The sequence below is a fragment of the Salvelinus sp. IW2-2015 genome, linkage group LG20 (assembly GCF_002910315.2).
Source record: "Salvelinus sp. IW2-2015 linkage group LG20, ASM291031v2, whole genome shotgun sequence".
Lineage (NCBI taxonomy): Eukaryota > Metazoa > Chordata > Actinopteri > Salmoniformes > Salmonidae > Salvelinus > Salvelinus sp. IW2-2015.
This window is the reverse complement of record NC_036860.1, coordinates 4,014,986-4,041,317: the sequence shown is the minus strand read 5'-3', so window position 1 is coordinate 4,041,317 and position 26,332 is coordinate 4,014,986. Positions and strand designations below refer to the sequence as shown.

The 26,332-nt window shown below is 45.2% G+C and overlaps 3 protein-coding genes across 3 annotated transcripts; 1 reads left to right on the top strand and 2 right to left on the bottom strand.

Moving 5' to 3' along the window:
• The first annotated feature begins 2,791 nt into the window (after positions 1-2,791).
• Positions 2,792-8,495, top strand: LOC111980667 (CCN family member 1-like). The gene is made up of 5 exons (XM_024011523.3): positions 2,792-3,016; positions 4,053-4,266; positions 4,935-5,351; positions 5,717-5,895; positions 8,150-8,495. The coding sequence occupies exons 1-5, from the start codon at positions 2,966-2,968 to the stop codon at positions 8,453-8,455; spliced, it is 1,167 nt and encodes a 388-aa protein (XP_023867291.1). The 5' UTR covers positions 2,792-2,965; the 3' UTR covers positions 8,456-8,495.
• Positions 8,496-12,310: 3,815 nt separating this feature from the next.
• Positions 12,311-20,011, bottom strand: LOC111980666 (ATP-dependent RNA helicase DDX39A). The gene is made up of 10 exons (XM_024011522.3): positions 19,923-20,011; positions 18,726-18,938; positions 18,326-18,453; positions 17,942-18,218; positions 17,572-17,690; positions 17,300-17,431; positions 17,075-17,184; positions 16,739-16,883; positions 16,408-16,555; positions 12,311-12,572 (listed from the first exon to the last, which is right to left on the bottom strand). Exons 2-10 carry the CDS (start codon positions 18,931-18,933, stop codon positions 12,556-12,558), a joined length of 1,284 nt encoding a protein of 427 aa, XP_023867290.1. The 5' UTR covers positions 18,934-18,938; positions 19,923-20,011; the 3' UTR covers positions 12,311-12,555.
• A 583-nt stretch (positions 20,012-20,594) lies between these two features.
• LOC111980293 (volume-regulated anion channel subunit LRRC8D-like) lies at positions 20,595-26,083 on the bottom strand. Its single transcript, XM_024011013.3, has 6 exons — positions 25,845-26,083; positions 24,961-25,253; positions 24,082-24,881; positions 23,724-23,974; positions 22,648-23,025; positions 20,595-22,518 (listed from the first exon to the last, which is right to left on the bottom strand). The coding sequence occupies exons 2-6, from the start codon at positions 25,085-25,087 to the stop codon at positions 21,396-21,398; spliced, it is 2,679 nt and encodes an 892-aa protein (XP_023866781.3). The 5' UTR covers positions 25,088-25,253; positions 25,845-26,083; the 3' UTR covers positions 20,595-21,395.
• Positions 26,084-26,332: the final 249 nt, after the last annotated feature.

The window sequence follows — 26,332 nt, the reverse complement described above, 5'->3', positions numbered from 1 at the left end:
CGTTGGGTGGGACCAGTTCAGACTACAGTGGAAAGGACACGTCCTTTGATGAGTCATGGTAGCCTAAGCTTTGAGGAAATATGAAAACAACAACATGGCTGTGAGTGTGTCCATCTATTACCCTCCATTTTTTCTCGCTGGGGGGGGGGGATCTTCTTACCTTGACCAATTACATCACCTCATTACACAGTCAGGAAGAGACAGAGATGGATTGAGTGGGAAGAGGATAAAGGAGTGTGTGTGTATGTGTGTGTACAGTCTGCGTGTCTTCAGTAAAACAGTGTGTAATGCGGCACACTTTGTCGTCACAGTTCGTGTCAGTGTACAGTACCAGTTAAAAGTTTGGACACACCTACTCTATGAACGGTTTTTCTTTATTTTTACTATTTTCTACATTGTTGAATAATAGTGAAGACATACAAACTATGTAATAACACATATGGGATCATGTAGTAACTAAAAAAGTGTTAAACAAATCAAAATATATATATTTCCTTCAAAGTAGCCATCCTTTTTCTTGATGACAGTTTTGCACACTCTTGGCATTCTCTCAACCAGCTTTATGAGGAATGCTTTTCCAACAGTCTTGAAGGAGTTCCCACATATGCTGAGCACTTGTTGGCTGTTTTTCCTTCACTCTGCAGTACAACTGCTACCAAACCATCTCAATTAGGTTGAGGTCAGGTGATCTGATCCAACACTCCATCACTCTCCTTATTGGTCAAATAGCCCTTACACAGCCTGGAGGTGTGTTTTGGGTCAATGTCCTGTTGAAAAACAAATGATAGTCCCACTAAGCGCAAACCAGATGGGATGGCGTATTGCTGCAGAATGCTGTGGAAGCCATGCTGGTTAAGTGTGCCTTGAATTCTAAATAAATCACTGACAGTGTCACCAGCAAAGCACTCCCACACCATCACACCTCCTCCATGCTTCACAGTGGGAACCACACATGCGGAGATCATCCGTTCACCTACTCTGCGTCTCACAAAGACACGGCGGTTGGAACCAAAAAATCTCAAATTTGGACTTATCAGACCAAAGGACAGATTTCCACCGGTCTAATGTCCATTGCTTGTGTTTCTTGGCCCAAGCAAGTCTCTTCTACTAATTGGTGTTCTTTAGTAGTGGTTTCTTTGCAGCAATTTGATCATGAAGGCCTGATGCAGTCTCCTCTGAACAGTTGATGTTGAGATGTGTCTGTTACTTGTACTCTGTGAGGCATTTATTTGGGTTGCCATCTGAGGTGCAGTTAACTCTAATGAACTTATCCATTACAGCATAGGCAACTCTGGGTCTTCCTTTCCTGTAGCGGTCCTCATGAGAGCCAGTTTCATCATAGCGCTTGATGGTTTTTGTGAATGCACTTGGAGAAACTTTCAAAGTTCTTGACATTTTCCAGATTGACTGACCTTCATGTCTTAAAGTAATGATAGACTGTCGTTTCTCTTTGCTTATTTGAGCTGTTCTTGCCATAATATGGACATGGTCTGTATACCACCCCTGCCTTGTCACAACACAACTGATTGGCTCAAATGCATTAAGGAAAGAAATTCCACAAATTAACTTTTAACAAGGCACACCTGTTCATTGAAATGCATTCCAGGTGRCTACCTCATGAAGCTGGTTGAGAGAATGCCAATAGTGTGCAAAGCTGTTATCAAGGCAAAGGGTGGCTACTTTGAAGAATCTCAAATATATTTTGATTTAACACTTTTTTGGTTAGTACATGATTCCATGTGTTTTATTTCATAATTATCATGTCTTCACTATTATTCTACAATGTAGAAAATAGTAAAAATGAAGAAAAATTATTGAATGAGTAGGTGTGTCCAAACTTTTGACGGGTACTGTATGTTTGCATGATTGCTGTAGTTTAACAGTGTGTCAGTGGATTGTGGTATGTGTGTCTAACTCTTAACACAGTATCAGTGTGTAACAGGGCACACTATGTGGTCAAAGTGTGTACCAGCTCAGGTAAACCGAGAGCTTCCTGTGTTCGTGTCCATGGGAGCGAGCCCTGGATTAGCCCGACTGTTCTCACCTCCATCCGCTCTGCTTTGGTCTGGACTCACCACCACTAGACCTTTAGCACACTCCCTCCTTCAATAAATGTCTGTGAGAGAAAGAGAGAGCAACGAATGAAGGCCACGTAGAGGGGCACCAAGGGAATCTATGAAGGGTAGAGTTGGATGTTGACGACAGACAGGATATGGAAGGAGGAGAGAGTGATGGATTGAAAGGGGAGTTATCGCTATCATTTCCACCATCATCTTCATAGACTTGTGCAATATTTTGGTATATCAGAGATAATTCCACTGAAACGTCTACACGCCCATCTATATGTATACTTTATCCGTCTCGCTCTCCTCGTCAAGTATTTTTATAAAGAAGAAGGGGACCAAATTCCTAACTGTTTTCTATGGCTGTTCCAGTACTAATGTAGCACACACTAGCCAGCTGAGTATATTTATCTTGCCTTTCACAAAACAACAGCTGGACAGAGGTATGCGTGTGAAAACAACTTAAAAGCATCAATAATATTATTTTAATTCAAACATAAATAAATAAACACCAAAAGCCAGGTCCTCTTTGGAATGTAGTAATTCAGATTTCATTTTTTTTATGAATGAACGCATTCATATTTGGCCACGCCTCAAACCCCTCCTCCCGGTTTGGAATACCCTGGCCTCATGCCCGCCTCTTAATTGGCTAGACCGACTGTGGTAGGCGGAGCTGCAACAAAAGCACGGGGGTAATATATAACCGAGCTGCAAAAATTAATCGATTGAAATGTGCAGGTGTTGATATTCTATGAAGAACACTACACATTCATTTTGGAATTACTGCGCCTTGTTTGACAGTTCCCGTTGTGGGGTTTTGTTCGTGGACTAAAACAACAATTATCTTCTTGTGACAGAATATATATTTTCTTTATTTTTTCATTCAATTGTCATTTGACAACATGAGGACGTTAGTATTGCTTGTTCTGTTTCAAATGACGACTATTGCCTTGGTAAGTGTATGAAATGTTTTTGTACTATATTGGCTTCAGCCAAGCTTGTGTAAACATTGTAAATAGAAGTTCACGTGTCGGTTCGGTCTCTTGTCAGCACAGTGGCGGGTAGTCAACAGACTGCACCACCGACAAGCGTACTGGTCCTCTATCTTCAGCGTAATAAGAAATACGTTTTGGGTCTCTGAATATAGCGTTAATGTGAAGGCACTGTGAATTTGATGTTACAGTTGAGTAAATGCTGTCGTTTTACATTTTACAGTGAACATTTATGGCCAGATGGGGCCACCCCACTACTAAAATCTGTTTCCAGAAAAAGAAGTAGGGTACTGTACTCTGTAATGAAAGTGATGTTGACCACAGTGTCTTCTATACACTAAGATAGAGACAGAAAGGAACAGCGTAGTTATCTGACTCTAATGCATCACATGACAGATGATGTTAACCTGACTCAAGTGCTTATGTTTTACCTGGGTTCCTGAATATCATTGGAATAATGGACCACTACTGCCCTTTAAACCCCAGTGGCACACAAGGACCCAATTAGGGCTCCCAAACTGAGATGAAAAGTGACACATTCAGGTCTGGAAATAGATGGAACCTGCTGTGCGGAAACAATTTAGGCCCCACCACTCAATCCCCCTGGCCCAGGATGGCATGGCAGCAGAGGTATACTTTGGATAGTCTTATCCAACTGTAGACAGGCTGACCCAAAACCTTTTTATCAGGGTTATGGGGGGGCTGTGGTGTTGGGACTCAGGGAGGGGGTCACATTGAATTTCTCTTTCATCCCTGCCAAGAGGAAGGCGACAGCAACAGAGGGTGGGAAAGTGTCCCGGGGGGTTGGTGCTACTGGGTATTTAGTGAATATTTAAGCCAAACACACTTTGAAGATCTTCTGTGCTCTGTGTAGCCTGACTCCACTTGAAACAAACAGTTCCTCGTTCTATTAATGTTTAGGCTATGAACGGCCCTCATTGAAATACTTTTTTCAATCCTCTGTATTGCACCATTCCCTCCAACCTGCCCCCTGTAGGTGAGTGCTGGCTGCCCTGTGATGTGTGAGTGTCCGGCTGGCCCCCCCTCCTGTCCCCCGGGGGTCAGCTCTGTACCTGACGGTTGTGGCTGCTGTAAGGTGTGTGCTGCCCAGCTCAACCAGGACTGCCACGACTCACACCCCTGTGACCACCACAAGGGTCTGGAGTGTAACTATGGCAATGATGTGGGCCACACTCATGGCATCTGCAGGGGTATGTACACAATACAAACGGGGTTGTCAGGGTTCATGAGGGTTGAGTTTAGTCTGGGGTTGTATGGATTCAATGAAAAGTGAATGTTGGTTGTCTTTGATATGGATCTGGCGTTTGAAATTGGTGCCATGTTTAGAAGAGAGAGCATCTTCCTGAGCCACACTGCTGAGAGCAGGGGGCAGAATGTATTTATCTAGGTCCGTGTGTTGCCGCATGCGCGCGCACACACAGACACACACAGGGGTATTTTTATGTGAGGGGGGGTGGTTTCTATATAAAGGAGGGTGTTTGGGGGTGTTGTATGGGAGTCTCGCAGAGGGATTGAAGTGGAACGACATCGTAAACAAGTCAAAATTCCTCTCTGGACTAAGAATAGAGGCTCCTTCATTAAACTAGGGATAGAGTGTCTACTACCTCTGTCATTTCACTTCCTACTTCTAATACATAATTAGTTCTGGACCTTTCTTGTTGATGTGCCCATTCTCTCTCTCTATTCCTTTGTCTCTGTTGTCCCTCTCCTCCACTTTGTTCATTTCCTCACTCAACTTGAACTCATTGTGTTTTAAGCAATAAAACCAAAGGCATGGCCATAGGCTAGTGATACCTCAGATCCTTCTACATACAGACATCATTGTCTTTCCTTTTTAAAAATATGTCTTCCCTAACAGCGAAGCTTGAGGGTCGCTCCTGCGAATACAACGGACGGATCTACCAGAACGGGGAGAATTTCCAGGCTGGCTGCAAGCACCAGTGTACGTGCATTGACGGGGCGGTGGGCTGCGTGCYTCTGTGCCCCAGCCATGTGCCCCTGGCATCGCCCTCCTGCCCTGCGCCGCGCCTGGTCAAGGTGCCTGGGCAGTGCTGTCTCAGTATCGACTGCCACAAGGGCTCATCCGTTGTACCCCCAGTACAATGGCACGCACTGCCTCCAGCCTACCCGCCTTTCCCCTTCATGCCCTACCCTGCCTACCCCTACAAACCATACCCCAAGCCGTACCACTACAAACCCAAGGATACCATGGGAAACAAGCTGGTGGAGGTAGAGAAGACGTGGGACAAGCTGCGCGGGCACAAGCACCTGGCGGGTAAGAGAGGGCGCCGTGATGTCGCCTTAGAGCGCCGTTTGTTTCCTCCCCGCAGTAAAACGCCATGTTTGTGTTTTAGCCCCCGACTCACAAACAGACCCACTGTGCACTCCTAGCCTTTCCCCTGCATCTCCCTGCATGTGTGTGTGTCAGTGTGCCATGTTTTCCACTGACTACTTGTGCACCAGAGGCACACACACACCACTCTCTCACAGCATATACCTCTGTCGTCCAGCTTTTCCTTCTCTGTAATCACCCTCCTCTATGCGTCAGTGTTGCCTGTTCTGTGAATGAGGCCAGTGTGCTTACATCTCTCTGTGCCTCTCCCTCTGGTCCTCTCTCCCCCACTCTCTCCTTCCGTCCAGCATGGAGGCAGTTTGGAGGGCAGTGTGTGGTCCAGACCACGAGCTGGTCCCAATGCTCACGCAGCTGTGGGATGGCCGTGTCCTCTCGTGTCACCAATGACAATGCCCGGTGTAAGCTTGTGAAGGAGACGCGTCTGTGCAACATCCGGCCCTGCAGCTCCATGTCCATCCCCGTCAAGGTAAAGTGTGTGTGTAAAGGGTCTAGAAACCATAAAGAGGCAATAAACAACTTATCTTGTAGTAAACGGCCTATGTGGCATCTATATTCGTCATAAACATTTACTCGTGTCAAAATTGACTACAAAGTATAAATAGGATAATTTGGGTCATAAAGTCAGTCTCGTCCCAAATTGAGATAATTAGGAAAAAAATGGTATGTCACAGAATGAAAAGTACCACAACAGTTTTTTGGGGTTGGGTTTTTCAATCCTGCCCACAGCACCCAAGTAATCGTCAATTCAGAAACCAGTTGCACACATCCAGCCGACGTAATGGCCCCACAGGTAAATTTGGTTGACATTTCATATCACTACGGGTCCTAGCTAAAGACCGAGTAATCACACAAATGTATCATGGACAATATTTTAAAATGTCACAGCTCCAAATTTGATTTAATTAGAAAAACTCGTAGAAATTAAATGCATATATTGAAAAGCATGCCCTCGTAGACGACTAGAAAGATGTGAAACATGAAAATATTTACATGTGTAATGTATTGACGGTCCCCCAACAGCCACACAGATATGCATCAAACCAAATTGTGGCCATGGGTTGTACTGCCAAGCTGAAAGCTAATCGGAAGTTGGGCTAGCTATTACTTACCAGACAAGAACCTGGTTAGACTGTTTTACGATTATCTAGAACAAGGGGTTCCCAACCTATTGGTCACGAGGACCCGCCAGTAGGTGCGCCCAACATGGTGGGGGCGTGGGACATTCGACTTGAGTTTAAGATGACGCATACGTCGCTGAATCACTCCCTAGAAACAACGTGGTAATAATGCTAGAGAAAACACTCGACCCCTGAATGCACATTGGGAAAGTATTTGTTTGGCTCTATGACATCACAGACGATGGAGCACGAGCCTTCTAAAAGTCGAGGACTCAAAGAAATAATGGACTGTGCTATTGAGAGGTAATCTTATACAATGTGTACTGTCACTATCAATTGATCTATTCACTTTTAAGTTTAAAAGCGAGAATATATATACTATATATATATAATTGAATTGAGATAGAACTTATCTTTGATTATCAACAAAAAGATGTCAAGAGTCTTGTTAAACTACGGAAAATTTCAGAAAATTAGCTTCAAATAACATTTTCTTAAGTACTTCACGTTAAATCAAATCAAGCTGGTCGTGTTAATAAAGGCTAAATCAATAAACAATCACGTCAAAAATAAAAGGGGGGCCCAACTTTCTTTTTTACGTGGAAAAGGGGGCCCTGGAGGAAAAAAGGTTGGGAACCCTTGATCTAGAAGAGTGACTGTGTACTGTTTTTGGCAGAGTGAAAGTACAAACGCTTCCCACATTCTTACACACACCCACATCAAAGCAGTCCATGACCCAAAACACGTTCTGTCGCATTTCCTAATGAGAATTGAAACCGAGGMTAATTCAGGAAGTTCAGCCCGCCTTTAAGGAAGGGATTGCAGCGGTCACCATTTCTGTGGCAACCATTTTWTAGTCCCTGTCTTCATACATTGTAGGTACATGTATTTAGGTCAATGCCTGCATCCCAGTCTAAACCTTAAGAGACTGTGGACAGGGGTGTGCCCACATCCATATTAATATCATGGTATTAAGTGCCCCTCCCTCCGGCAAGCTCCCCCAGTGTGGGTCTGAGCCCACTCTATTCACAGTACTGTTGCTGTGGAACAAGTTCAACTGAACTGTGAATGGAAAAAGCATCATTAGAAGACCTAAAGACTAACAGTACAAGGCACCAAATTGTTGTGACAGTGGAATGTAGAGACTCTTATCCTTGAGTTCTGTGGGAGCTAACATGTAGCCACATCCACCATGCTACCAGCCTCGCCCACTCTGCCCAGGTCTGTGTGTTGTGTTAATAGGCCCTTGTGTGTATGATGCAAAGCGCTCTCTATTCTCCCACTCCCTCGCTTTCTCTTGTTTCATGTAACACCCTTAAAACACTCTCCACATCTCACCAGAGCAGTGATTCACTGATGAGTCTGGTTGTCAGGCACCTGTCTTAATGTTCTCCCTGTGTTTTGAGAGTTGTTGGGGCGTTAATGTGACACTATGCCACCTCATAACTGTTGGATGCCCACCCACCCATACCATCACCATGCCCCTCTAGCCCTGGTCTTGTTGTTTTGACCTTTCCTCAGATTCTCTCCCTGTGCCAGCATAACTGCAGTTGTGGTTCACTGGGATTGTACAGTGACTAACCCAGACTCTCTTCTCCACAGAAAGGGAGGAAGTGCTCCCGTACCCACAAGGCCCCAGAGCCCCTGCGTCTGTCCTATGCTGGCTGCCGCAGCACGCGTCTCTACCGGCCCAACTACTGTGGCGTGTGTGTGGACGGCCGCTGCTGCTCACCCCGCCGCACACGCACCACCTCCGTGACCTTTGCCTGCCCTGATGGCGAGCGCTTCGACCACTCCGTCATGTTCGTGCAGTCCTGCAAGTGCAGTGATAAGTGCAGTCATCTGAACGAGGTTGCCCTCCCGCCCCAGCAGTGGCTCTACGGAGACACACACAAGTTCACCGACTAGCGTCCCCCTCAAATCCCTTACTCGTTCCCCATCACTTTTACCCCCCCCCCCCNCTGTGTTTTGAGAGTTGTTGGGGCGTTAATGTGACACTATGCCACCTCATAACTGTTGGATGCCCACCCACCCATACCATCACCATGCCCCTCTAGCCCTGGTCTTGTTTTGACCTTTCCTCAGATTTTCTCTCCTTGTGCCAGCATAAAAACTGCAGTTGTGGTTCACTGGGATTGTACAGTGACTAACCCAGGCTCTTTCTCTTCTCCATAGAAAGGGAGGAAGTGCTCCCGTACCCACAAGGCCCCAGAGCCCCTGCGTCTGTCCTATGCTGGCTGCCGCAGCACACGTCTCTACCGGCCCAACTACTGCGGCGTGTGTGTGGACGGTCGCTGCTGCTCGCCCCGCCGCACACGCACCGCCTCCGTGACCTTTGCCTGCCCTGATGGCGAGCACTTCGACCACTCCGTCATGTTCGTGCAGTCCTGCAAGTGCAGTGATAAGTGCAGTCATCTGAACGAGGTTGCCCTCCCGCCCCAGCAGTGGCTCTACGGAGACACACACAAGTTCACCGACTAGTGTCCCCCTCAAATCCCTCACTCGCTCCCCATCACTTTACCCCCCCAGCCAAGCCCCTGATAGAGACGTAGCCCTAAGAGTATCTTTGAGTAGACACTAGCCAGATGCAAAGATCCCCCACCACCCTCCTGGAGAATGTTTTGGGAGACCTGGGTGAAGGAATTTGATTGGTTGATCTGCATTCTGGACAGAGATGAGTGACTAGTGCCGGCCTTAGAGTAGACACCCGGTCCATTGTGGTTAATCAACCGGAATCACCAAAGTGTGTAAATAGACAAATATGGATTTGTCCAGCCACCATTGTCACTCCCCATGCACTCCTGTACTCTGGGACTGAACCCGCACTGTGGGGACAATAGAGAAAGGTGGGACACACCCAATGCAGACTCCAACCCAGCTGCTGCAAACACACCCAGTAGACTTGTGGATGTGGGATGGTAAGGTGTTACATTTCATGGTGACTGCCAGCATAGAATAGGCCTGTCAATGGCAAGCAGGTCTGGTTTGAGTGGAAGGAGAATCAGACTCGCATAGCAACAGTGACTTCTCCAGTAGATTTCCAATACCTGCTATTTGCGTAACCAAATGAAGAAACTAAAAGACAATGTTTTTGTGGGACAGAAGATGGAAACTCCACAGAATGCTCTGGAAGGAACATTTGTAAAGATATTTATTGTTGTGACAGACGATGACAGTGGTTGCCAATGAGAGAAGCGATGCTATGTTTGGAGCGGCATGACCGGAGGGCCCTGAGAGAGACAAAACAGCTGAGATCTGTCAGCAGAGAGGGGAGTTCCATGAGGTCTGGGACTTGACCCCAGGTCACACCAGTGTTCACTGTAATCAAACAGCCACATTACCTGAGCAATAGTGGATGACAACTCCAAGGAGAGATGTTATGGTTAGAGACAGACTGGCACAGTACCTGTTGGCTGAGGCTTTGTGTGTGTGATTGGTCATTAGATATTGGACCAGTCTCCATTTTCTTACTCCTCTATGCCTCAGCCCTGAAACAGAGACATTTAACCTAGCGCCAGCGGAACAAGCCTCGGATTCTGGCATTGAGAAGTCGTGTTGCTGATTTGACGCAAATTACAATCCTGACTGAGGGGTAGAAAGAACCTCAGCCACCCTCTGGTTTGTTATAAAAATGGCTGCATATGAAGTAAACATGTAATTTGTAACTAGCGGGCGGGACTGTTTTACACTCAATCTGGCCTGTAATCTAGCAACCGATCCACAATACTCCACAAAAAACCTCTTACTCATGTTGCTTTATGTTTGAGGCGTCTAAATCCGCTCTCTGCCATTGAAGGTTGACATGTCAACGATATCATGCTCATTAGAGACTGAAGCAGACATGAGGACACTACAAAGGGATCAGCACTACAGCAGTTACAAATGGCCTCCTTTGCATAGACATGTCATTAGTCGGTTATAGCACCTCGAAGAGATTAGCATACCAGTTGTCTGAAGTTGTAGGTTAAGATTCTGTATTGGTGAGACATGGACCTCTTTAGAATTACTAAAGTCTTCCCTATTAGGAAGGATTGATCATTCATGCACCTTAGCCTTGTTCATGACTGAATCTGAGTGGTATCTGACTAAAATATGTAATTCGCATGCTTTTCCCTCATACTTTTCATGGATTCAAATATTGAAGCCAATATTATATTGTAGTCCATGAGTGTTGTATTTTTCTATGATTCAACTTTTTGTACAACTTCTAGGTTGGGACAGGCTTTCATAGTTGCCTCACAGCCTGTTAGGTGATTGACTTTGTAAAATAAAAATGGACGTTCTGATTGGTTAGACACTGCCATCACTCTTACCCATGTAGATTGTGATTTGAGAAGTCTTTGGTTTTATAACTGGACACTATAGAGCAGCCGTGTACAGATGCATCCTTGTTTGCCGTATACAGACCAATCCATTTGAGTTATAACTTAAAACCAATTAACCAGTCCATGTATAGCTAGCACTGAGCAAGTCTGGGTTTTGTGATGTGGGCACAGCACACACTGCCATTTGAAATCTCTGCACTTTTATAGAGCAAGTGATTGACAACTTGTATAAAAGCATATCTGGTTGTTTTGTCCACAGGGTAATTGAGTTCATGCTGCATTTGGAATAAAAAGTATGTTGATGTATTACCAAATGAACAAGTGCACCCTTTCAGTTCTGCCTAGAGTACAGCTACAACCGGAAGTGAATTACGTAGAAGGTTGGGAGATTTAGGTTAAGGGTTAGCTAAAAGAAATATCCTAAACAGCTACAAGTCACGCCTGCACTCCTAGCTCCCAAACTGTCGGCCTTCTCCCTACCGTTCTCAGCGTCGCCCACGACTGGGTCATGTGAACTACAGCTTTCGTAGTCATACAGCTAACCACTGTCATACAGCTTTCGAAAAATAAGGCCCTCATCTTAAAATCAGCGAGAAATAATTCAAATAAGATTGTATAGCAGTTTCACAGATCTATACAGGTGCATCTGACACAGCTAACGTTACTCTTCCACATGTTCGGGGCAAGCTACATAGATAATCCGCACAGTTGCTCACATCCATCAGTTGCCCGTAAACAAACACTAACATGGAGATATGGTCTGGTGGGAACACCAACACGATTAAAAAGTTATATACACATTAAACCTGTGTTTTGGAAAATAAATTTGCTGATATGAAAGGTCTTGTGCTTCCAGACGCCTTCGTCCAATGACTTCTGTAATGAAACCGAGGTATGATCAACGGCTATACTCCCTTTAGTCACAACCYTGTTTCACTAAAGATATCTGGGAAAATATGGTTCAAACACTACACAGAGATGTGGCCAATTAGCATTAATAGGTTGTTTTATTTGACAGCAAACGCTTAGAACCGTTTGATTCCTGTATAAATAATTGTACCATTAGGCAGATATGCGGTTACGCAATGGAAGGATGCCGCAGATGCCCCGCTCCCATTAATAGAGCCATGACCACTGGGGCCAGTCATGCACGAGCAGACACTATGGTTCTTCCAAATAAGCTGTGATGGTCCCTCCTTTTACAAGCCCTTACAAAGAATGAAGTTGTGCCTAGATTTCCCAGCGAGCCAACATGCAACCACCACATGCTTGGGACTTAAAGTAATTTCGAAGAAGCCCTTTATACACTTTCCTGATGTTGCATTTTAGATTTGGCCCAATGTTTGTAAGCTTGCATTAAATCAATCTGAATGGGGAATTGATGGTCCCAATTAACTAGCAAAAAAGTCACTTGAAGAATTTCATAATACGCACACCATTGTAAGTAACATGTAACCTGTCAAATTAGACAAGAAACTGGAATTTTATAAAAAGTTAATTTCATTGACCAAAAGCAAACCACAACAAAATTAAAACCAGACAACCCCCAATGATACATTAAAATAAAAATACATTTGGTGAACAGTCAAGGAACAGAGCTTTAAAATAAAACAGTGAGGAAGGTTTTTCATCCAAACAAGGACAGATTCAGGGTTAGGGGACATTTCTTCTGGGATGGAGGACTCATCTGGACTGCTCAACTAGAAAGAAAAAAAAGTGGTGGGTGAGAAAGGAGAGAAGAGACACTGTCCTGAAGACCATCTCCATAAGCAACAGCTGGGCATTCAGCTTTTCACCGTACGTTTAAACATGTACGGAGTCTCCATTCACTAAGACCTACCCAGTTTAGGGCTGACCCCACATTTGTGTCTTTATGGCACATAAGAAACCCGTGAGTCGCGCATGTCTCAGTGGACTAATCCACTGGAGGCCACAGGGATGGCACAGTCCAAGGGGATTGTGGCGAAGAGGCACAAAACACCTCTCCAGAACACGCTCCCGCCAATTCACTGTGAGAATTGTTTGCCCTTTGTTAGTGTCTATCAATTCCCCATTACGTCACCAGTAGTACATTTACCATTGATTCACAATTTCTAATCTACAATGTTTGTTAACCATAATTTCTGTTTATGCATTTAATATTATTAGTCTTACTGTTCATTGTCAGAGCGCACAACCTATGCTACACTTGTAAGAAACAACTTCAGATGTATTTAATTCCATTTACTAATTGTCTTTTGTTTAAAGTGCTCCTGTCAATGTTGAGTAAGGATGGTTAACTGACTACGTATAGATTTAGGCCTAAGGCTACATGGTCTGCTTGCAAATGTAGATATATATATATATATATATATATATATATATATTTTTTAAAACTATTGTTAAGTGCCCATTTGGGGATGTGACTGCATTTCTGATTGGCTTAACTCACCACCACTAATGAGTTGGAGCTTTAAAGTAACTTATCACCTCAAAAACAGCAAGTAAATAAAGTCTGTTAAGTAACTATTGTCACTCAATGTATGTTAATGTATTTAAAATCTTTCCTGCCCTGTCTTTTTTGATAACCACTGAGTGAAAGGGAAAAATGTCATGCTCTGATCCAGTGGAAAAAATAATAAAATAGGCCTACCTGATTACTTCTTAACCCTTGCGCAAATAGCCTACAGTGGTTTCTGTTCAGAGCTCACTGGTGCAGCAAAACAGGATATTTTATATCATGTTGCAAGTTCACTAGCGCACGGGTCAGGCTGGACCCAATTGATAATGTTTTGAGTTTGTTGCAGACAGGCCATGCGTAGCTAATGCGATTTATAGGATATTTACTGATGAAGTCAGAAGTTTACAAACACCTTAGCCAAATACATTTAACCCTAGCAAATATTCCATGTCCTAGGTCAGTTAGGATCACCACTTTATTTTAAGAATGTGAAATGACAGAATAATAGGAGAATTATTTCAGCTTTTATTTCTTTCACATTCCCAGCGGGTCAGAAGTTTACATGCACTCAATTAGTATTTGGTAGCATTGCCTTCAAATTGTTTAACTTTGGTCAAACGTTTAGGGTAGCCTTCCACAAGAAAGTTGGGTGAATTCTGGCCCATTCCTGACAGAGTTGGTGTAACTGAGTCAGGTTTGTAGGCCTCCTTGCACGCACACGCTTTTTCATTTCAAATTTTCTATAGGATTGAGATCAGGGCTTTGTGATGGCCACTCCAATACCTTGACTTTGTTGTCCTTAMGCCATTTTGCCACAACTTTGGAAGTATGCTTGGGGTCATTGTCCATTTGCGACCAAGCTTTAACTTCCTGACTGATGTTGCTTCAATATATCCACAAATTTTCCTCATGATGCCATCTATTTTGTGAAATGCACCAGTCCCTCCTGCAGCAAAGCTCCCCTACAACATGCTGCCACCCCCATGCGTCGCGGTTGGGATGGTGTTCTTCAGCTTGCAAGCCTCCCTCTTTTTCCTCCAAACATAACAATGGTCATTATGGCCAAACAGTTCTATTTTTGTTTCAWCAGACCAGAGGACATTTCTCCAAAAAGTACGATCTTTGTCCTCATGTGCAGTTGCAAACCGTAGTCTGGCTTTTTATGGCAGTTTTGGAGCAGTGGCTTCTTCCTTGCTGAGCAGCCTTTCAGGTTATGTCGATATAGGACTCGTTTTACTGTGGATATAGATACTTTTGAACCTGTTTCCTCCAGCATCTTCACAAGGTCCTTTGCTGTTGTTCTGGGATTGATTTGCACATTCATCTCTAGGAGACAGAACGCGTCTCCTTTGTGAGCGGCATGACAGCTGCGTGGTCCCGTGGTGTTTATACTTGCGTACTATTGTTTGTACAGATGAACGTGGTACCTTCAGGCGTTTGGAAATTGCTCCCAAGGATGAACCAGACTTGTGGAGGTCTACATTTTTTCTGAGGTCTTGGCTGATTTCTTTTGGTTTCCCCACAATGTCAAGCAAAGAGGCACCGAGTTCGAGGGGAGGCCTTAAAATACATCCTCAGGTACACCCCTTTATGACCCAAATGATGGGCGGCAGATAGTCCAACGCTCAAAACACTAGGCTAGTAACCGAAATGTTGCAAGATCGTGTCAGCTCGGGGATACGATTTTTCAAAAGGTAAAAATCTGTCGTTCTTCCCCTGAACAAGGTAGTTAACCCACTGATCCTAGGCCGTAATTGAAAATAAGAATTTGTTCTTAACCAACTTGCCTAGTTAAATAAACTCGTTTAAAAAATAAAATAAAAATAAATTTAAAAAAGTGCCTATCAGAAGCTTCTAAAGCCATGACATTTACCGGAATTTTCCAATACGTTTAAAGGCAGTCAACTTAGTGTATGTAAACTTCTGACCCACTGGAATTGTGATACAGTAATTATAAGTGAAATAATCTGTCTGTAAACAATTGTTGGAAAAAAATTACTTGTGTCATGGTAGATGTCCTAACCGACTTGCCAAAACTATAGTTTGTTAACAAGGGTGGAGTGGTTGAAAAACCAGTTAATGACTCCAACCTAAGTGTATGTAAACTTCCGATTTCAACTGTGTATGTGATATATATTTTTTATCACAATATTAATCTGCAGCCTACAATGTTTCTATTTGTTGGCATCTTTTACATAGTTGGCAATAGAAGTGACTTTTATATGTGTATATAATTTATTACCACTGTTCCATGAAAAAGTGAATATGAAACCCTTAACTGGCACACAAATTGGTAGAAATTGACAYTCCACATGAAAAAGGTTGCCGGCCCCTGGTGTAACGTATTACTGTCAACTTCAGGAGCATAACGGCAGAATCTGAAGGCCAGCAGGATGGTCATGTACAGGTTCTCTGGCTCCGGAGTCATTTGTTTATTTCATCAAAATGTGTACTTAACGCACGTGTCAAACTCATTCTAGAGGGAAGAGTGTCTAAGGGCTTTCGCTCCTCCCTTAGACTTAATTCATCAATCAAGGTCACTGTTTAGTAAGGAACTCTACACCTGGTTGTGTAGGTCTTAATTGAAAGGAGAAACCAAAACCCAGCAGACACTAGGCCCTCCATGGAACGAGTTTGACACCCCTGGCTTAAAGCATCAGACAAGCTCTATGGAAAAAATATATAAATAACACTTTAAAATGTCGACCAACTGATTGTCAAAAGAACAGATGACTTTCGGGTGGCAAAGAYATTGTGTGGAGGACAGCCCTACGTGGCAGTCCAATTCTCTCTAGTCATCACCATTACTCAGGGAGTTATTATACCAGGCAATTATCTTGGGGGTTTCAATGAGCTAACAATATCCCCCTGACCTTTCAGGCCCAGTATTAGAGTACTAATGAATAACAAATGTGGCATACCCCAGGCACATTGACGTTTGTTATGATCGCCAAGTCACTTTGACCCGCTTCACTACATTCATTCCCTTTTAACATTGAATTAAACAATTATCAGCAGTTGAGTAATAGTTATGCCAGTTTGAATGGAGAAACCTCCATGGGAGGCTGCATGTATAAGGATGGAGAGAGCCTTACTGTAAGTGGAGATGTCGATCTCTTCTGGCAGCTCGGCCACATTGACCTCAAAGCGGTCCTGCACGTCATTCAAAGTCTTGGCATCGGTCTCGTCTGACACAAAGGTCACAGCCAGACCCTTGGTTCCAAACCGCCCAGCACGGGCCACCTGAGGGGCAAGAGGGTCAGATGGAAGTGACAACTCAAATAATATGAGCCTTTAGAGGGAGCTCTACAGAGGCCAATGACAAGTTAATGAAATCGTCAGATGCCATCATTGAAATGGGTATTTGGAAATACCATTCACAACCAGAAGACAGGTGTTTGAGGCTCCTTCAGTTATGTGACTCACCCTGTGTAAGTAGGTGTCCGAGTCCTCAGGCATGTCGTAATTGAAGACAATATTGACCCGCTCAATATCCATCCCTCGGCCAAACAGGTTGGTGGCCACCAAGATCCGCCTTTGAAAGTCCTTGAACTGCTGGTACCGGGACAGCCTGGGGATAGACAGCCAGAGAGGATTAACACAGCTGCTATAGATATTACTAGATGTAGAGGCTGCCCTTTGAAGGCAACTATGTGTTGAGTTAATTGAAGAGGCTTTCAGCTACATAAAAAGTCAGCATTTGGGGCTCCATTTCAGTTGAGATATGAGAAAAAAGCGTGCATGTAAGCAACAGAGACTGACCTCTCCTCCTGAGCCATGCCCCTGTGGATGGCAATGGCAGGGAAGTTCTGTTCCACCAGTAGCTGAGAGAGCGCCACACAGCGCTGCACTGACTTGACAAAGATCACCACCTAGAGGTACACAGGAGACATTACAGAAATATAGCAAACAGATTTACAAGGAAACAGCAMAAATACAAATACTTTTTACAGGGATAAAAGTTACACCATTAGTGTGTGGGTTTACCTGGTTGAACTCCAGCACATCAAGCAGGTCAAAGAGCTTGCGGTTCTTCTCGCTGTCCTTCAGCTTGCAGTAGTACTGCTGCAGACCGTGCAGCGTCAGCTTGGTCTCATCATCTACAAACACCTCCATGGGCTACAGGAGACAGAGCATGTCACTTCAGAACAACAAAAATCTTTCTATTAAGTCAATGCAAAGATGTGCTGTTTTACAAACAACTTGAGTCCATAACCGCATGAAGTGGCAGTGCTACCCCCTGCTGGCCCTGTACYCACATCCTGCATGAACTTGCGGCAGACCGGTCGAATCTCCTTGCTGAGGGTGGCGCTGAACATCATGCACTGCTTCTCATGTGGTGTTAGCCTGAAGATGTCCTGTACGTCACGCCTCATGTCTGAAACATGAGAGAAATGGGACCATGGATAAGTCTCAAACTACCCCCCAGAACAGCCAAGACATCCATTTTACTCAGTCTATAAGAGATAACAGATTTCCATGGGGGAAACCCTTGTTCACACGTTACATTCAAGATTGCAATTGATAGAAATCATTTTCCAGGGGGGTAAATAACAAAAATGGGTTGGATTAAAAGTCGAGTGAAAAGGCACATTTCCAAAAAGGACAGCAATAATAAGCAGGACTCACCCAACTGCTCCAGCATCTTGTCACACTCATCCAGGACAAAGTGCTTGACGTTCTTTAGGTTGAGGGTCTTGTTGCGGATGAGGGCCAGGATTCGGCCAGGGGTTCCCACCACAATGTGAGGGCAGTTCTTCTTCAGGACATCCTCATCCTTCTTGATAGACAGGCCCCCGAAGAACACGGCTGCCTTGACTGTGGGCATGTACTTGGAGAAACGCTCGTACTCTTTGCTGATCTGGAAGGCCAGCTCTCGTGTGTGGCACATTACCAGAACTGACACCTAGAGGAAAGAGTAGTATTTGATGCGAATAGATCACCTGTGGGTTATGCATAACAAATATTTGAAACTTGACATTCCAGAGACATTTGCAGAATGCAGATACTGACCTGTCCATCCACAGGCTCKATCTGCTGTAGTGTGGCAAGAACAAACACTGCCGTTTTGCCCATACCAGACTTRGCCTGRCACAGGATGTCCATKCCCAGGATGGCCTGAGGGATGCACTCATGTTGAACTGGAAAACAATGAGGGATTTGGTCAGTACGCCCGAATGCAGTTCACCATCTTTATCTGAACAAAAAAAGCCATTGTTTACCATAACACACCTTGGACAACACATGCACTGTTTTGACAAGTGGTCCATCAACACCCAATGACGATGGACACTCAGCCATCTATACACTGTCCTCCTATACATGCACTCCATTGTATCCACAGACATGCCACTCAGCTATTCATGACCTCCATTTATGCCACTCCCAGCACTCGTCCACCCATTGCACTCACCTTCAGATGGATGCTCAAAGCCACAGTCGACAATAGCGCGGAGCAGCTCTGGTTTGAGCAGGAAGTCTCTGAAGCCAGAGCTGTGGATGGAGACATAGGAGCCCTTCACCTCCTTCTTGCCTGCTGGGGCAGTAGTCTCCGGGGCTCCTTGAGGCTCCTCGTCCTCTTCATAGTCCAGCAGCTCATTGTCAACGTCATTCTCAGCCATTATGTCTACAGAAATAATTTTTTAGAAGGAGGGTGGGGGAAGAATAATGGCTGGTCATTCACACTAGCTGTCACCATTTGCGTTTGACTAAAGATTGTCCCTGAGACCATATATTTTTTATAAAAAGATGTATTCAATTAGAAGATTTTGTAGTTAACAGACCAACATCGCCACTATCTATGGTAACGTTAGTCTACATCTGAGCCATTTAAGTTAACATTCAGTAACACCAAACCATCATAACGTTTAAATAAATCATGACGTTGACAGTTGCAGGAAACGTCTCAAACTAGCTACGCCATGACTATACAGTTAAGTTACGTAGTTAACTAGTTGCAAACTATCCACGTTCAACAGCAAAATAAACAGCTCAATTATGTATTACAAACAAAACCAGGGCCATGGTTGCTAGCTAGCAATTTGTAATAAATGGTAAGCAACTACAAAAGGTTCCGTCAACAACGGTTGGTATTGGCTAGCTCCGTAGCTTGTTTACGAGTAAAATCAGAGATATCTCTGGTATCTCTATACATCCGTATAGTAATGCAAACGTTACATCCGTATAGTAACGCAAACAATGTCATGAATCGACTCTGCCGTTGCCGCACACAGCTCAGGCCAACCTAGTTAGCTAAATTACTAGCAGTTCTAGTAGTTAACGTTAACTAATAAAACTATCAATGTAGCGAGCTATCGAACTAAACCAAATACTGTCCAAATTACACAACATGTAGTCACACGTGGCTAACTCCAATGTTTTGCACGACTTGGATCGGTTTTGGTTAGCTAACGTTAGTCCTAGCCTAGCTAGCAAAATAGCCTTCGTTATTTTCAGATKCCTTGCTCAGAACTAACACAGCTTACATTGCATTTGCCAATATCTTGCTTATCCGAAAACCATCAAAAGCTGTTGGTAATTTCTAATACAACTACGAGAACCAGAATATTGCCAAAAGGACACAAATAAGCAATATTAGCTATTGTCTTACCTTACAGTGATGTTACAATTCAACCTCCAAAAAATACTCCTCAAAACCACATGGAGAGGAGGCCTCAGTTTATACGACAAGCCGGAACTTCCGCCTCCACAAAATACATCAATATCATTGGTTGGTCTACGTGTCAATTTAACGAAACTACTCCTAATCGTATCACGATTGGCCAAATTAAGCTGTCAATCATCAGTGACGATAGGTACTGCTGACAAAGATTTTTATAACTAACCAAGATAGGCCACAGACTGTCATTTCCAATGGGAAATAGTGGGCAAAAGCCAAGCACGAGCTAGCGAGATCCTATTAGCCAGTTCTAGCATGCATCTGCATATTTCCGTTAGGGAACGCCTACTCTGTGAAGTGCGCGTGCGCAATAGCTCGATTCGCCTTTGCACTCCTAAACAACGCGATTTTTTAAAACTTTGACAAAGGGCAAAATCTACAAATCTTAGTCCGCCTGTTGTCTTTCATTAACATTTTAGATTGCATTTTCTATTTTGTAATCTAATACCTTATAACAACGTATTGGGCAGAAGTAAATTAAGCCACGAAAACAAATATAATTTTACATATATCATAAATGATCGCGTTTTTATGAATTTTATGATATAATGTTGAATCTCATTCAAAAACATTTGGAACATGATCCAGGAAGTAGGCGGGACTTTCATAGTTTATTAAATTAATTCAGTCACAAAGATTGACCATGGTCTTGTTCTGAACAAGCACACTATTGCTAGGTTGCACCCAATGCTAGTAAGATTAATTTGAGTTTTCTGAAGATTAAATATGTGCAAAACAAGTAGGAATAAATGTTAATGTTAATCTTATTGGTCGTTTAAGTCCTTTCAGTCTGTCCAATTTCAGTCTTTCCACATGTACAGTTTAGGCCTTTGAACTTCATAAGCTCATTGGAGCTCAGGGTATTGTCCTCCTCAGACAAACAAGTCCCAGAAAGGACAGAGTTTCAGTAAGCCTGTGGAGGGATCTCTGAGCTCCGCCATGGGGATAATAACGATCGTTCCATGTCAATGTCTAATCCAGTGTAGCCGGACATGCATTCATCCAGCGCAGCCTCCTTCAAAATAATGTTTTTACCTTGAAATTAAATGAATGGAGGACTCTCAAAGTGGAAGCAAAGACTTCTCAGTTTTTCCATAGGGTTACGTATATGGATGTTATATAAACTGTACAGGGACATAAGGCATCAAACATTTCACTGCAGCAAAGTCTATGAACTTTCATGTAAAATCCCTTTTGTCTAGGAAGATTGTGAATGTGTCAGCGCTGCAGTGATGTACCCCACAAACACAACAAGTGATAAACATAGAAAAGAGGTGTTCAAAAATAAAATGTAGTCAGAAATAAAATAAGCAGTAAAAAATATATGAATTGTCCGAAACAATACAAACACTACAAGATGTTGAATGTATTCTATGAATGGTTAGACAATATTAATCTCCAGTTCTATATCCGTGATTCCAGAGCGGAGGAGAAACTCCACTGGGTAGCCGAGAAGTAGGGGAAGCTATCTGAGTCTGGACGGGAGTGTGATTCTAAGGATTTGCCGGTATGAGAGCCAGACTGGGTTAGGAACTCCTTCACATGTCGTGGCAGTGCATGGAGCAGCCAGTCCTCTACCAGCAGACCTTCTCTATGCAGTCCTGAACAGCAGCCCAGCTCCATGGGCAGCTCTTCCAGACTGTTGCTGCGCAGGTCCAGGCGGGACAGCTGGCTCAGGTTGCTCAGCCCTGGAGGCAGGGAACCCAGGGAGTTGTGGGATACATTCAGGCTCCGCAGCTCCAAACAGCGACTGAAGAGCTCTGGAGGCAGGCTCTCCAGCCTGTTCCCACTCAGGTCCAGCTCGGTGAGAAATGTCAGCGCCCCTACCTCTGCTGGCAGCTCGTCCAGCAGGTTTCCAGCCAGTAGGAGGCGACGTAGGTGGTGGAGGTTGAAGAGGGCCGGGGGAAGGCTCTGGAGCTGGTTGTACCCCAGGTCCAGGAGCTCCAGAGCACACAGTACACCAACACTAGCCGGTAGGGCCAGAACACAGTTATGGGCCAGCCTGAGGCAGGAGAGGTGGCGGAGGTGTGCCAGCCCTAGGAGCTCCTCCAGGGTGCGCAGGCTGTTGTGCTGCAGGTCCAGGGTGCGCAGGCTGGTGAGGGCCAGCAGGGCAGAGGACAGGCGCTCCAGGCGGCAGTCCTGCAGCTGCAGCTCGGTCAGGCCGGCCACACGCCGTAGGCCCGTCAGCACCAGCAACCTGGAGCCCTTGTTGTGGATCTCCAGCTTCACCAGGCTCCCTGCCACCTCCCCCAGCTCCCCGGGCACACGCTGCAGCATGCCCCTCAGGACCAGCACCCGGAGGTGACGGAGCTGCCTAAGGCTTCCCAGGGCCCAGCCACGGCCCACCCCGCCCTCGCAGCCCAGCCGGCCAGAAAGGTGCAGCTCCTGCAGGCCGCGGAGAGAGTAGACCCAGCCAGGGATCTCTGCAGCCTGGGTGAAGGTGAGGTGCAGGGCCTCCAGACGCTCCTGCAGAACCACCAGGGAACCAGGCTGCATGGCTGCAGTACAGTGGTACAAATGAAGCTCCCTGTTGTGACATATAAAACAGTTAAAGCCCCTTGTCTAGAACACACCAAGCCAAACACTTCTATAAAGTGTATATTGCATGTAGATTATTCTAATATTTGGTGGCTTCATTGTTGGCTATATGGCTCACCTGAGTGAGGTCATGTTGGCCACCTGTGCGGGGAGCTTGGCGTCYGTGATGAGCTCCAGCTTGAGCACCACCAGCTGGCTGAGGGTGAAGAGGGCGGGGGGCAGGCGCGGCAGGGCMACCARCTGCAGYAGGGSCYGTCCCTCTGGGTCGACCGTGGTCATGGAGCGCAGCCTATCGGCACCCCAGCGTCTCTCCAGGCTCTCCTCCAGCAGGCGTGTCTCGCTGACGGGTGACAGGAAGACGGAAAGGCGCTGGGCCAGTAGGGGGTCGTACTGGTCAGCCATGTGTAACAGGAAGGCCAGGTCATTACATAAGTCAGGGACATCCCTCATGGAGCCCAGCTCCCTCAGTTTGTTAAAGGAGTATTGACGCAGGGAGCTGAGGGGAGCACAACCACAAACAGAGCACTGTATAGTTAACAACAAAGGTACTAAGAGTGTAATATGCTGCAGACAGGGGTGGAAAAAGTACCAAATTGTCATACTTGAGTAAAAGTAAAGATACCTTAAAAGAAAATGAATCAAGTAAAAGTGAAAGTCACCCAGCAAAATACTACTTGAGTAAAGTGTTTGGTTTTAAATATACTTAAGTATCAAAAGTAAAAGTATAAATAATTTCAGTCTTTACATTAAGCAAACCAGACAGCATGATTTTCTAGTTTTTTWAATTTACGGATAGCCAGGGGCACACTCCAACACTCAGACTTCATTTACTAATGAAGCATTTAGTCTTTAGTGAGTCTGCCAGACCAGATGCAGTAGGGATGACCAGGGATGTTCTTTTGAGAATTGCGTGAATTGGACTGTTTTCCTGTCATGCAAAGCATTCGAAATGTAACAAGTACTTTTGCGTGTCAGTTGTAAAAAGTACATTATTTTCCTTATGAATGTAGTGAAGTAAAAGTAAAAGTTAGTAAAAAATATAAATAGTAAAGTAAAGTAAACTACTTAAGTAGTACTTTAAAGTATTTTTWATTAAATACTTTATACTTTATACCACTGGCTGCTTGGGAAAATAAAATGCAAATTACAGTCACAACACTCGTAAAAATGTTGGCACTAATCTGCTATCCAGACCTGTGGAGGATCCAGCTGAGGGTGTAGATGCTCAGCAGGCCAAAGAGCCCCACCAGGCTGATGTAGGCCAGCAGCAACTTGTGGAGGACAGAGGCCAGGGCATGGGTACACTCAAAGGCACTGTAGCCAGTCAGGGCATGGGCCTGGGGCAGGCAGGTGTGGGTGAACGAGATGGAGCTCATCAGAGGAGTGGTGTAGCCCACTATCAGCACCACCAGCAGCAGCTTGAACACCGTCTGGGCCAAGTACACCTACAGCAGGAGAGAGGAGAAAACAGGGATAGTGAATGTGAAGGTGTGGTATGGTAAACAGATACATCAAAATATAGTTCAGACACGTTCCGTAAATGACCCCTGACCTTGTAGATGACTTCAGAGTTCTCACAGTGGGAGCGGAAGCGGCGCACCCTCTCGAACAGTGCCCTGGCCTGCTCCCCGTCACTCCGGTCCAAACTGGCAACCYGCCGTGAACCATCCAGCACCACAGGGGATTTKGAAGCCGGGACAYGGGCCCGGGACAGAGACATGGAGGACAGGGAGGARGTMCGGGAGAGAGTGGAGGGGCAGGGCGAGGGAGGGGYGGCAGTGGACGCGCTATCCGATCTCACCAGCAGGGGGCTGTCTGTGCCCGAGTCCAGGCTGGACTGGCGGTTGCGGGRTACRGRGRGTGAAGACAGGAGAGTAGGAGGAGGCRTTTGGAGATCCTGGGGGCCTGTCTCCTCCCCTCCCTCCTCCTGGCGGGCRGCATGGGACAGGGCGCGGGAGGTCCAGGGAGACTCACAGCACTTGGCCAGGATGGTCAGGAAGTGCTCTATGCGGGCGGAGGTGAGGGGGAAGTGGAACCAGAAGCAACCGCTGGCCAATAGCACCAGGGACTGGAGTAGAGCCACATAGGGGAAGAAGCGGGAGTACCAGGGCAGGGCCTCATGGTAGCACACCTGGCTAATGTAGACATACTGCTGGTAGTCCAGGTGGGTGCGTCTGCCCCTAGCAGGGGTCCMAGGGYTGGCTGGTAGGGGGGATGSTTTGGTGGGGGGCCTGTTAGGGGGSTGGGGTTGAGGTACGGCACCACTGCTGGAGGAGGTGTTCTGGTTAGTAGGGGTGGTAGTGAGGTCCAGGGGGAGACACACCACCCTGTCGCGAGATAGCAACAGGGTGCCTGACAACACAGATACCATGAGCATCAGCACCNTCCAGGGGGAGACACACCACCCTGTCGCGAGATAGCAACAGGGTGCCTGACAACACAGATACCATGAGCATCAGCACCACCAGGTACTCCATGAATACCTCCCACCAGGGCTTCAGCAGCTTGGGGCTGCCCTGACGCTCACTCAGAGAGGCCAGCTCTGACAGGCTGAACATGGCTTATGCTGGGTGAAGGACTGATTAACAAAATGGTGGAATAGTGATTCTGCTGTCACCAACTCCAATGCTTATTGTGCCAGGATCCAGACCTGAAAGGAATCAGTTGCAGCCCTCCAGTGGGACCAGACCCAACATTTAAAAAATACTGGTGTAGGAGATTTGACTGTTGGGAAAGAGACAAAATAATCAGAAAAGGAAGTGAGAGGAAAAAGAGCACTTTATAGGAGACAGACTATTTACAAGACTGGCCTCCAGTTCAATCCAGTACGTTCTCCCCCCAACCAACAAGTCTTGTGGTTTAGAACTGTCACAGAGAGCTTTGTTAAACCCTATCCTGCTGAAAGATAATATGATTCAAAACTACTTGTGTAATATAGTTTAAGGTAATAGGGTAATTTGTGACATGTCGTTGACTGTAGATTTAACTGAATGAGAGGACGTTTCTGGCTCCTGGTTGTCTTCTTCATCCCCCTGACACACACTGCCATATATTAGGCAGTAGTCTAGTCAGTATACCAGTGTGCCCTGGTTATGACAGGTAGGGTACGCTAGAGGAAAAGTGCACTACAGAATATTGGAAGTGTCGTTCGCATTGTGTTACACATTAATGTGAGTGTGACATTGGAATGCACTATTTTAGTAGCCAATATTTAGGCTAAGATTTSCATTTAAAGTTAATCCGTTATTAAATCAGATGCGTTAATTATTCTCAAGCGTTGTTAAATAACACAATGCAAAAATAATAAAAACTTACCTGTAACCACAGCACGTTTGTCAGACAGCTTTTTCTTTCACAAAAACGTTTTCTTGTCTGTATGCTGCTCAAACGGTGTCTAGAAAAACAACAGTGAATTGCGCGGTGCATCGCTCTGGGGTGACTAGTCCGGTGCGGTCCGGTTCTCTCAAGAATATAACTTCATAAAAAACTTTTTCTATTGCGGGCGGTGACTGGTGTTGAGAGTGGAGCGCCGCGGCAGTGGTGACAAACACGGGGTTTTGGCTCTTTAACGGTTGTCATGACGAAGTGAGATGTTGAGAAGAAATCTAATTATTTTCCGTAGCCAAAGCCTTTTATTGCAATAGAAGGCTCTGCCTGTATCCTAGGCCTACTCCCCCCCAAAAAGTATTATTACAAAAAAAAAAAATGACTACAAAAAAATACAGTGTCTTTTGTGCTTATTTATTTCACCCTGGCTGGCACATGTTCCCTCTTACAGTAGCTTATAGGCTTACAATTTGTAT